The following is a 13,479-nucleotide window of genomic DNA, read 5'->3' on the forward strand; positions in this document are numbered from 1 at the left end:
TTTCATTTTAGCAAGCAACAATTCTTTAACACTAGAAAAATACGTTCGATGATACTGACTGGCAATTATTGATTTATACTGCAAATGATACAGACCTTCCAGAAACTAGAAACTCTGTAAAACAAGCAACTTCGAGGAAAGCGTTATTTATCTAAGTACTTCATTTCTCTAAATAAGTCTTCAGCTTCAATTACAGCCTCCGTAGATGGAGGCTGAATTGCCTTGCTAAGAAACTACTGCTATTAACTGCAGTAGTTTTACAGATAAAAACTCATATTTGTTCAGCTAAAACCGACATCAAAGTCGACCAGTATAGGGACCCCTTGCTAGGGTGTTAACTTTATGTTGCAGTATGGAACGTTTGTCATCTTCTGATGCTGATGTTAAATCATACTGTCACACAGTGCAAACTACGTGACACTTCAATGAAATTACGTAGTGGAGAGTAGTAATACATATTCATGTAGGTAAGAAACGACGGTAGCTATGCTTTCAACTACCTGCTTTCCAAGTCTTCCAGATATTGTAGCGATCCCGTGTTGGGGGTATAAACTTATAAACAGTGGAAATTACGATGCCAAGCACACAGTTAATAATAGTAGACACAAAAAATAAGCATTCACTACTGAAATGGTATTCTAAAACCAGAAGCTGACAGCGTATCTGCAGTAACTTGACAGTGTATGCGCCATAACTTAGATCCTAAAACCATATTGTAACACAAGAGCGACAGTGTATATGTGCAGTGGGTGTCAGGTACCGGGGGAGGGAGATTAGCTAATGTGGGGGGGGGGGGCAGCTACAGGGTCTGATGATGTAAGCTACAGGACAGGGTAGGTGTACTGTTATATTAAGGATATGGTATCTATACTGTACAAAATTTGCCCACTAAATGAAATTCACTGTCATTTCGATTTTATTAAAGCAGATACAGCTGTAAAAAACTTGGTTATCTAATGGAGATATCTCAAACATTAGAGTAAAATGTAACAACCTCCTGTTTACAGAAGATGATTTAAAAAAAAAAATTTGAAGATGAGCACAATGTGTATTAATTCGAACGTTTCCACTGTGCGATAAGATAATATGTTAAACTTAACTGTGATTTTAATGAGTGTGTGACAACGTGATTGAATGTGTGACGATGTAAAAAATACGTTACATATATATCTATAGTTTCTTGTTTTTTGATTGTTGCGTCCTTAAACATTAGAGAGAGAGAGAGAGGGGGGGGTAGTATAATATTTCACACAAGAATTTTTATGGTGTGTAAATCAGAGAGATGAAGTTTGCTGATTATGTAATGGCTCTGAGTACTATGGGACTTAACTTCTGAGGTCATCAGTCTCCTAAAACTTAGCCTACGTAAACCTAACTAACCTAAGGACATCACACATATCCATGCCCGAGGCAGGATTCGAACCTGCGACCGTAGCCGTCGCGCGGTTCCAGACTGTAGCGCCTAGAACCGCCCCGCCACTCCGGCCGGCTACTGATAATGGTGGTGTGATACTGAGACAGATGCGAAAATGTTGTACACATTTAGATGTTGTGTGCACACATGTGAGAATAAATTTAAAGATAAGGTAGTACAACAGTGACAGAAACATAGAGATAGATAAAATACAGAGGTCGAACATTATGCAGTGTGTGTGTGTCTGTCTGTTTGTGTGTGTGTGTGTGTGTGTGTGTGTGTGTGTGTGTGTGTGTGTGTGTGTATGATACGACCAGTTTGTGTAATGTTTACACAGTTTTTACATAATTCAAGTGAAGCTTACGTAATATCACAGCTACAATGTGATTGGCTTCCTTGTATTAATGTCTGCAAAAATTCTAGATTTTGATTGGCTGCTTAATTTAAACAGACGCTAAAATAACAAGCTGACATTATTAAAAAGAGGCGTGGGATGTCATATTACGATGATGATGTAGATAGGATGGTGTGGCTCGTGGCTTCATTACCCCCGTAGGTAGGCAACTGACGTGCCTCCTCCCGGATGCTAGTCATGTGAGAAGTGGTTTCGAATTAGCGTAGCCTTCGTACTGAAGTAGGTTATATTATGAAGGCCGTTAATGTATCTGTATTGGTGAGTAAACTTTTCAAAATTTTTATTTTACATAGGATGTTATTCAGGATGTAACGGGAATAAGTATATGTATTTTTATATGTGGTACATTAATATGTGCACACATACACTGATGAGCCAAAACATTATGATGATCTGATTAGTAGCTTGTTTTTCTAACTTTGGAACGAAATGCATCGCTGATTCTACGTATCAAGGATCCCACAGTTAGTTCGTAGGTTGTGGAGGTGGCATTAGATCTCTAGGCACAGATCATGAAATACGCGTACGTAACGGACCGCTGATTTACGTTCGCAGTGATAGCGTCCGATAGCGACCTAGATGGGCTCCATAGGATTTACATCAGGCGAATTTACTCACTGAGACATCAATGGGAGCTCACTATAATGCTCCTCAAACCATTATAGCACGGTTATGGCTCCGAGACGCGGACAGTTGTACTGCTGAAAGATGGTCGGGGAAGATATAAAGCACGAACTGATGCAGGTTGTTCGCAGCTGTCAGCATATTTGCATTACTACCACAAATCCCAAGAAAACGGAGGAGAATGTCTCCCATAGCACAATACTGCTCACACCATCCTGCATCCGTGGCGCGATGCACATTTCGAGACGCCGTTTACTTCGTTGACAGCGTTTGTGGAGACGACCATCGTCCTGGGGCTGCAAAAATGCGATTTACACGAAGCGCCGATACGTTTCCGTTGATCAACGGTCGAAGCCCAATGGTCCTATTCCCACTCCAACTCTAATTTACGATGTCGTTGGGTCAACATGTGGGGGTGGTCTGCTGCGGAGCTTCATGTTCAACAATTTAAGACGAGCGGTGTGCTCCAAAACACTTGTGCATGCACCAGCATTATGCTCTTTCGGCAGAGATGCCACAGATCACCATCTGTCATGCTTCACAGAGCAGAAAATTCTTCGAACACACGTTCTGTGAAGAGTCGTGGACGGCCAACCATTTAGAGCCTGGTGGTAGTTTCACAGTCCTTCTATCTCTTCCCGTAGATACTCACGATAGTAGCACGTGGACATTCGACCAGATTCGCCGTTTTTGAGATACTCGTTCACTGTCTCTGAGTAATAAGTGTCTTCCCTTTGCCAAAGCAGCGTATCTCAATGGATTTCCCCATTTGCAGCACATCCTTTCTTGCTGCGCCGTGCCCACAGTTCCACCAGCAGCATCCAACGTCGCGGTGGGCAGCAGTCATAATGTTATGGCTTCACATAAACACGTCAGCCGGCCGCGGTGGCCGAGCGGTGCTAGACGCTCCAGTGGCGAAACGTGCTGCTGCTACGGTCGCAGGTTCGAATCCTGCCTCGGGCATGGATGTGTGTGATGTCCTTAGGTTTAATTAGTTCCAAATCTAGGGGACTGATGACCTCAGATGTGGAGTTCCATAGTGCTCAGAGCCATTTGGACCATAAACACGTCACAAACTCTACAACCCGATATTTTCTGGATGGTCGTACTACACCAGTAAGTGGACTACGACTGACACTATAGACTAACTGTACTGCACACACACGTCCACTCTTCAACACCCGACCTGCTATCCAGGGGGAAATAATCATTAATATCTTGCTCTTGCCGCATGACCTTGGAGGGACTAATCATCCTAAAATCATACGACTTGTAATTGATATATTATTAGTCCGAAAATGACGTAAGTATTGATATAATGTTGTTCAGGACGTCGTTCTCAACCAGCAATAGAAATATCTGCACGTGTACAACTCACGCCGTGTTCTATCTATCTATCGCTTGCGCCTTGTCGCGCGGTTACGCAGGGTCGGCCATGGTTAATCGGATTTGGCATGTTAATGGTAAGGGGTGACCGGATGCCCTTCCTGCCGCCACCCTGTACCCCCCAGGACGGAATTAGTGTACCCCAACTCCATGGAATCCATGAAATAGTGCGAATGTGTTCAGATGTCTGCGAGCTGTGGAACTGAGGCAGAACGTGGGGACCAGCCGGGTATTCACCTAGCGGGATGTGGAAAACCGCCTAAAAACCACATCCAGGCTGGCCAGCACATCGGCTCTCGTCGTCAATCCGCCAGGCGGATTCGATCCGGGGCCGGTGCGCGTACCCGAGTCCAGGAAGCAGCGCGTTAGCGCTCTCGGCTACCCTGGCCGGTACCAGTCACACCGTGAATGTATATTTTTTTTGGGATATTGAACAGAATTTTACATGAGCAGTTGTTTGTCTTAGTATCTCTTATGAAGCGAAGCCTCAAGAAGACTTAAGCTGATGAGCCAAAACATTATCTGTATAATAGTATGTTGGTCCACTTTTGGAACGCAATGCAGGACCGATTTTGCATGTAATGGTTTCGGTAAGCCCTTGATAGGTTTCTGCATATATGTGGTACCAAGTGTCTATGGACAGGTCTTTCCATAAATTACGGTCCGGTGGTTTGTGGGTGCCAGATTGCGCCCGACATGTTTTCCACTGAGTTCCAATCACGTGAATTTGGTGCTGAAGACATCAGTGTGAGTTCACTATCACGCTCCTAAAACCATTGTAGCAGGATTCTGTCCTTGTGAAATGGACAGTTATACGGCTGCAAAATGGCATCGTCGCTGCGAAAGACATCAGCCATGAAGGGATGAAGGTAGTCCGTGATAATGTTCACTTGGTACAGAACTTCCATGTTGCCTTTAAGTACTATCACAAGTCCCACGGAAGCCCAGATCAATGTCCCTTATAGCATAACACTGCCCCCAAGCAGCCTACGCCTATGACGAAGTGCTTGTTCCGAGCAGCAGTGCGCGAGAATGACGCCGTATCCAGACACGACCGTCGACCTTGTGTTACAAGAAATTTAATTAACAAGAAATGTAATCAGACGAGGCTACACGTTTCCATTGATCCGAGGTCCAATCGCAATGATCCCGTGCCTGGTGCAATCGTAATTGATTATAACATCGAGTCAACATGGGAACACGTAGGGGTGGTCTGCTGCAGAGCGCCATGTTCAGTGTGCCCGGAATGGTGTGCTCAAAAATACTTCTGCCCGCACTAATATTGTACTGTGTTGTCGGATCTGCCATAGATCGCGCCTGTCCTGCTTTAAAGATCGCGCAAGCCTTCGCGACCTCCACGCCACCTGGAGCGGCTAGTCGTGGTTTCAGTGTCGTTTCCTTAGACGCTCACGACTGCAGCAAGCTGACGGCTCACCTGCTTCGCTGTTTACCGGATGCTCTTTCCCTGGCCCCGGGCCACGACACTCTACCGTTTGTTAAGGTTGCTAATGTCAGTGGATTTCCCTCTCTGTGGCCCGTATCTCCACCAGAATAACTTCCAGTTCGTCTTTGCTCCTCTTGCATATTTTCCTTACCGCGAGCGCGCCTACGACGCCCCAAGAAGGCATTCAGACTCGTGGTGGGCAGTGGCAGCTCTTTGTATGATGTAAACAATTCTGTCTTTCATTCGCGTACCAACATAAATTAAAAAATGGTTCAAATGGCTCTGAGCACTATAGGACTTAACATCTGAGGTCATCAATCCCCTAGAATTTAGAACCACTTAAACCTAACTAACCTAAGGACATCACACACATCCATGTCCGAGGCAGGATTCGAACCTGAGACCGTAGCGGTCGCGCGGTTCCAGTCTGAAGCGCCTAGAACCGCTCGGCCACACCGGCCGGCTCATAAATTAAAAACATATAGTTTCGAATGGCGTTAATTGTTGTCAATATGTAGATGTTTATTTGGCAGATATCATACACTGTCCTCTTTTCATCTATTGACAGTCTGCCGGCAGGTGTGGCCGAGCGGTTCTAGGCGTTTCAGTGTGGAGCCGCGCCACCGCAACGGTCGCATGTTCGAATCCTGCCTCGGGCATGGATGTGTGTGATGTCCTTAGGTTAGTTAGGTTTAAGTAGTTCTAAGTTCTAGGGGGCTGATGACCTCAGATGTTAAGTTCCATAGTGCTCAGAGCCATTTGAACCATTTTATTGACAGTCTGAAGATACCCACTTGTTGGTCATAGTGAAACGCCCATGTCATTGTGTCATTCATAATATATAAAAATACAAGAACGTAATGAATCATTTAACAGCTATGGATAATATGCTGCTTTTTTTCACAGAGAGGAAACTCGAGAGCTTTACGTCAAACGTAGTGAAGTTTTTAGAAATAGAGCTTAGTACTTTTTTTCCAAAATGTTAATGAAAAAATCTGTGGTGAATTTTATAGAATCAACCATAAAATAGAGGAAGTTTATTTATGCATTTCAAATTTTTTTCAGAATTTGCTAACAGGGCTGATGTTTGGTAAAACTTCCCGTGGTACATTCATTATCCTTTATATAGTGCAAAAATTGTTTGTGTACTAACCTTGCCAATATGAAGAATATAACAGAGACTCCAAGATACGCTGTTGCCATGTAGATCCAAACGTCTATCGTGAAAGGATCCAGGAAGGAAAACAGATTAGGATCGGCCTTTTCTGGTTGCTTGTAGAGAATGCTTATTCCTGAAACATTGAGATGAGAGTGAAACACCGACTGAAGGAAAATCTATTCAAGTGCCACATCCAATGAACAATTAAAATGAAGAAAATCTCTTTTTTGGCGCTGTCTCTGCGATAATATTAATCCACCATAACAGTTTAAAATTTGTGGCAGACCTCATTCGGACTGGGATCTCTTGCCTGTCGCGAGCGGTAACCTTAAAAGATTATGTAATTGCAATACTGGACCGATTTAACACTGTCGCTGACGTATCCTACTGTGAATAATGTGAGAAAAACAACACTAAAGGAACGATTTTTGTGGAGGCTTCGCGCTGTATCACAGACCACGGGATGTAACATCCATGAAAACACTTAAAATAGTGAAGCCATTTCAGTTCAGTTTCACGCTTTTCTTTGAGTTCAGTGTTTTCACGAATATTAACGTCCTCGGGTCTTTGGTACAACCGGTGCCTACGCTGTATCCATTCCCTCGGCGGCGCTCTTCCTACATACCCGGTAGGAGAAACGCTAGCGTCAGTGCTCTGAAGCAAGGGAACAAAAAATCAATCACTGCAATCATAAATCACTTGTGGAACGTGCTCGAAAGGGTTAACAGATTAAAGCAGTTGCTTACAACAAGCAGTGTCCAGATTCCGGTCTGGCGCAAACTGTAGTCTCGATACATAAAGTACTGATGTGCACAAGATAGTCACATAAATTAATGATTTTTCATAACATTTTACAATGAATTTTTTGTACACCAGGGTAGAGTAATATACGAGTATGTTAGATCCGTGTCGCCGGCTGGTAAAGAAAAAGTAGGTACGTTATTATGAGCATTTGTCTCATCTTGCTTCGTTTAGGAGCTATTGTGTGTGTTTGCTTTTATCTAAGGGATGCTAAAATTTGAAAACAATTGTCTAATACAGGGTGGTCCATTGATAGTGACCGGACCAAATATCTCACGAAATAAGCATCAAACGAAAAAACTACAAAGAACGAAACTCGTCTAGCTTGAAGGGGGAAATCAGATGGCGCTATGGTTTGCCCGCTAGATGGCGCAGCCATAGGTCAAACGGATATCAACTGCGTTTTTTTTTAAATAGGAACCTCCATTTTTATTACATATTCATGTAGTACGTAAAGAAATATGAATGTTTTAGTTGGACCACTTTTTTCGCTTTGTGATAGATGGCGCTGTAATAGTCACAAACGTATATGTACGTGGTATCACGTAACATTCCGCCAGTGCGGACGGTATTTGCTTCGTGGTACATTACCCGTGTTAAATGGTTCAAATGGCTCTGAGCACTATGGGACTCAACTGCTGTGGTCATAAGTCCCCGAGAACTTAGAACTACTTAAACCTAACTAACCTAAGGACATCACACACAACCATGCCCGAGGCAGGATTCGAACCTGCGACCGTAGCGGTCGTGCGGTTCCAGACTGTAGCGCCTTTAACCGCTCGGCCACTCCGGCCGGCTTTACCCGTGTTAAAATGGACCGTTTACCAATTGCGGAATAGGTCCATATCGTGTTGATATATGGCTATTGTGATCAAAATGCCCAAAGGGCATGCTGCTCGATATTGTGGACGACATCATCCAAGTGTCCGGACCGTTCGCCGGATAGTTACGTTATTTAAGGAAAAGAAGTGTTCAGCCACATGTGAAACGTCAACCACGACCTGCAACAAATGATGATGACCAAGTGGGTATTTAGCTGCTGTCACGGCTAATCCGCACATCGGTAACAGACAAATTGCGCGAGAATCGGGAATCTCGAAAACGTTGGTGATGAGAATGCTACAGCAACATCGATTGCAGCCGGACCATATTTCTATGCACCAGGAATTGCATGGCGATGACTTTGAACGTCGTGTACAGTTCTGCCACTGGGCACAAGAGAAATTGCGGGACGATGTCAGATTTTTTGCACGCGTGCTATTTAGCGACGAATCGTCATTCACCAACAGCGGTTACGTAAACCGGCATAATATGCACTATTGGGGAACGGAAAATCCACGATGGCTGCGACAAGTGGAACATCAGCGACCTTGGCGGGTTAATGTATGGTGCGGCATTAAGGGAGGAAGGATAATTGGCCCCCATTTTATCGATCTCAATCTAAATGGTGCAGTGTATGCTGATTTCCTACGTAATGTTCTACCGATGTTACTACAAGATGTTTCATTGCATGACTGAATGGCGATGTACTTCCAACATGATGGATGTCCGCCACATAGTTCGCGTGCGGTTGAAGCGGTACTGAATACCATATTTCATGACAGGTGGATTGGTCGTCGAAGCACGTTCACCGGATCTGACGTCCCCGGATTTCTTTCTGTGGGGAAAGTTGAAAGATATTTGCTATCGTGGTCCACCGACAACGCCTGACATCATGCGTCAGCGAATTGTCAATGCATGTGCGAACATTAAGGAAGGCGAACTACTCGCTCTTGAGAGGAATGTCGTTACACGTATTGCCAAATGCACTGAGGTTGACGGACATCATTTTGAGCATTTATTGCTTTAATGTGGTATTTACAGGTAATCACGCTGTAACAGCATGCGTTCTCAGAAATGATAAGTTCACAAAGGTACCTGTATCACATTGGAACAACCGATATAAAATGTTCACACGTACCTACGATCTACATTTTAATTTGAAAAAACCTACCTGTTATCATCTGTTCGTCTAAAATTGTGAGCCATATGTTTGTGACAATTACAGCGCCATCTATCACAAAGCGAACAAAGTGGCCCAACTAAAACATTCATATTTCTTTACGTACTACACGAATATGTAATAAAAATGGGGGTTCCTATTTAAAAAAAAAACGCAGTTGATATCCGTTTGACCTATGGCAGCGCCATCTAGCGGGCCAACCATAGCCCCATATGGTTTCCCCCTTCAAGCTAGACAAGTTTCGTTCTTTGTAGTTTTTTCGTTTGACGCTTATTTCGTGAGATATTTGGCCCGGTCACGATCAATGGACCACCCTGTATACGCGCCAGTGTGTTGTTATGTCTGAAAATTCTTTGCATGACTGATTGCGATTTCTCATCATCAAATTATCAGACTAAGTAAAAATGACGCTCTCCAAACCTTCATTTTCTCATTGAGGAGAAGCCAGATGTGTCGAATGTATAAGCTTTTCATCTGAAATCAAACTGATTTGCATCAATTTACTCTGTCATTGTGTAAAAGTATTTAGAGTTTGAATTAATTCACGGCGAAGAGAGCCAGTAGTTGTCCTAGCGCAGCGAAACAAACAGTGACACGAGACATGTTTAACATAAGAAACATTCGGATTGCAAAACAGTGTGCGAATCTCGGGTGGAATGAAAAGAACATACTACTTTAGTGCCTTGAGCGTATAACGTTTTGTAGTTACGGGAAGTGTTATTCTTCTTCTTTCATATCAAGAAATATTCTGTGGAAAGTCATTATTTGCCAATGGAGGCGTTTGCAGAAGATGCTCTGTCGGAAATAACGGGCAGAGGTGACTCAAAGACAACGATTTTGAGATAAGTGACAAAATGCGTCCTGGACGGCGTGATATACCGTGAGTCGTGGCAACAGGGTCAAACAGTGAACGCTAAACGCTGCGAAGCACAATTACTCAGTCTGAACCGCTTTTGACACTGTACCACCCAAGCGCCTTGTAGTGACATTGCATGTTTACGGAATATAGTCGCAGTTATGTGACTGGATTCGTGACTTCCTATCAAAGATTGACGGAATGTCATCGAGTAAAACAGAAGTGATATCTGGCGTTCTGTGGTAGTGGTAGAGGCCCTTTGCTGTTCCGTATCTATATAAACGATTTAGGAGGCAATCTGAGCAGCCATCTTAGGCTGTTTGCAGATAATGCTGTCGTTTATGGACTAGTAAAGTCATCAGAAGATCAAAATAAACTGCAAAAGATTTAGAAAAAATATCTGTATGGTGCAAAAATTGGGAAAAATATCTGTATGGTGCAAAAGTTGGTAATTCACCCTAAATAACGAAAAGTGTGAGGTCATCCACATGAGTGCTAAAAGGAATCCGTTGAACTTCTGTTACGCGATAAATCAGTCAAATCTAAAGACCCTAAATTTAGTTAAATACCTAGGAATTACAATTACGATCAGCTTAAATTAGAAGGAACATATAGAAAATCTTGTTGGTAATTCTAACCAAAGACTGTGTTTTATGGACAGGACACTTAGGAAATGTAATAGATCTGCTAAAGAGATTATCTACACTACGTGTGTTCGTCCTCTTTTAAAATACTGCTGTGCGGTGTGGGATCCTTACCAGATTTGATTGACAGAGTACATCGAGAAAGTTCAAAGAAGGGTAGCACGTTTTGTATTATCGCGAAACAAGGGAGAGTGTGTCACTGAAATGGTATAGGATTTGGGGTAGATATAATTAAAACAAAGGTGTTTTTCGTTGCGGCAGAATCTTCTCACGAAATTTCAATTGAGAGGGATCTACACTTGTATGTGCCACCCGAATATGATAAGAATATTAATGTAAACTAAACTAAAGCTATGATAATATAAACGAGGTATGTCTCTGACAGGATTTATAAAGTAGACCACTGACTGTGCACGACCGCAGAGCCAAAGATACTGCTTCTGGTCTGAGATTGTAGTGTTGGAGTAAGAGAGCGCTTGGCGCATAGTTGTAGGCAGCTGTCTGTTAGCGAAAGACGATGGAGTAGGCAGTTTTCGTGGTGTTAGATTAATGTAGGGATTAGGAGAATATGTAAGCAGTAGTCTTCCCAGAAGCAAGGTAAATATGTTAAATAATTATTAGATTAAAAACAGCCGACCCGTTGCAAAGGATAAAGTAATCTTTACCTAGGTTTCGATAAGTTTAAACCTATCTTCTTCAGAAGTCGGCAGTGTTATACTAACATGGAGTGATACGTCATTGCCATTTTTACAAACATCTCCATAGCTCCATTAGTCAAAATCAAATATAGCCCTAAGAGTAGGGTTTGTCAGATAAATAAAATTAAGTACATGGAAGTTGGAGAGCGCATAAGCAACTCAAATGCTTATGCGCTCTCCAACTTCCATGTACTTAATTTTATTTATCTGACAAACCCTACTCTTAGGGCTATATTTGATTTTGACTAATGGAGCTATGGAGATGTTTGTAAAAATGGCAATGACGTATCACTCCATGTTAGTATAATACTGTCGACTTCTGAAGAACATAGGTTTAAACTTGTCGAAACCTAGGTAAAGATTACTTTATCCTTTGCAACGGGTCGGCTGTTTTTAATCTAATTACGTGGAACCGTTGCTGTTACGCAGCTATGTTTAAAATAATTAAATAATTATGATTTTTGTCTTGCCAGCGCGTTAGTGTAGATGAGTTGGCTGATAATTTGTAATTGATGAGTAACCCCAGAATATATGTAAACTGATTTGATAAAAGGGCTAGTTAGATATTTCATTTTTTAAATGTTTCTAAGATTTGTTAACAGAACTATATGTAATTTGATGATGGTGCATTTATGCTGGTGTTATTGAGATTAGATAATACTGTGTACATCTCATTTTTTATGGATCAATTAATTACCGGGATATAGTATTCTAACCACTCTAACTTCAGTTGAAGATGTTTTCGAAAAGACATACTTAACTTGCAATATAATTTTGCTAAAAGAATTCAGTGTTAGTAATTCACCACAATCAGCACTGCGTCCCTGTCCAAGTCAGACGTTTTTCAAAGAAGTTGGATTTTTCATAAATGTTTTCATTAATTACCCAAAACAATTTAATGTGCATTTCAAAGTATTACAGTCACCATTGCACACCGCAGCCTGGAGGTAGCACATTTATATTTTTTTGAGAGACCAGAATATATCGCGTTCCACCTTTGCTGTTATAGAGGTAAGATAATTTAATTTATTTGTTATGTGCACATGGACGAAAGTTATCAGTATCGAACAGAGCCAGAGGATACAGTGCCTAAGGGGCTGAATGTACTTTGCAGTGATTGTATTTCTTTATTGGTATTGGGAGTTACATTACCCAAACTGTTCGTATAAAGTTTTTGCTAACAATAACACAGAGTAAGCACACCACTTGCACTTACAACACGCTACACGATAGTTTGAGTTTAGTATCCATTCCACAGTTCACACATTCATTCAATGTAATCGTAAAGTTTTATTTTTTAAAGAACGTTACACTAAAACAGAATATTATTGTGCACGATGTAGTAGGTTCTGATTGTTGTCTGGCTTATGTCACGCCACAGAAGTTTGATCTCTTTCCAGACGTCGTCTTTGCTCTGCTCTCTGGCGATGTCTTTTAACGATGCTGAAATATAACTTTCGAAAGCTATCTGTTTAATGTAGAGAAGGCTGAAATTAGTTTGACAGAAATTAGCGGCGATTCCTTGCTAGTTACTGCACAGTGAGCGTGGAAGTGCTTCTGCTACAGTATTCTGGGTTCCTGGGATGTGGACAGTCATAAAATTAAATTCCTGCAAATAAAGTTTCCAGCGACTAAGTCTGTCATGTGTGAATTTAGCTGATAAAAGAAACTGAATAGCTCTGTGTATCTGTGTGTGCTGTTGTGTGTCTGCCGTAGAGGAAGTGACGAAAGTTAGTGAAAGCTCAAACGACACTAACGTTTCGAGTTCAGTGATAGGATAATTTCTTTCACCAGACTAGCAAAGGCGATGTTTTTCTTAATAGTTGTACCATTTTCCTCTATTTCCTGAAGTACATAGACACCAAGAGGAGTCGTGGAGCTGTCTGTAGGAATCGAAAAATTCTTTGTCGTGTCAGGATGTGATAGAAATGGAGCGTTAAGTAAAGCATTTTTAGACTGAGAAACTCGGACTGTGCTTGGTCATCCTACGACCAGATAGAACTTTTACCAGTAAGATGACAATCTAGGCGTATCTA

General features: G+C 42.1%; 1 protein-coding gene across 1 annotated transcript in view; it reads right to left on the minus strand.

Annotated features, from left to right (window-relative positions):
- Positions 1 to 13,479, minus strand: part of LOC126457432 (glutamate receptor ionotropic, kainate 2-like) — a 261,933-nt gene that overhangs the window by 70,878 nt on the left and 177,576 nt on the right. The window contains exon 12 of the mRNA XM_050093703.1: positions 6,437 to 6,575. Within this exon, the coding sequence (XP_049949660.1) occupies positions 6,437 to 6,575 (139 nt within the window). The remainder of the gene's footprint in view (positions 1 to 6,436; positions 6,576 to 13,479) is intronic.

This window comes from Schistocerca serialis, chromosome 2, assembly GCF_023864345.2.
Source record: "Schistocerca serialis cubense isolate TAMUIC-IGC-003099 chromosome 2, iqSchSeri2.2, whole genome shotgun sequence".
In the NCBI taxonomy this organism is placed as follows: Eukaryota; Metazoa; Arthropoda; class Insecta; order Orthoptera; family Acrididae; genus Schistocerca; species Schistocerca serialis.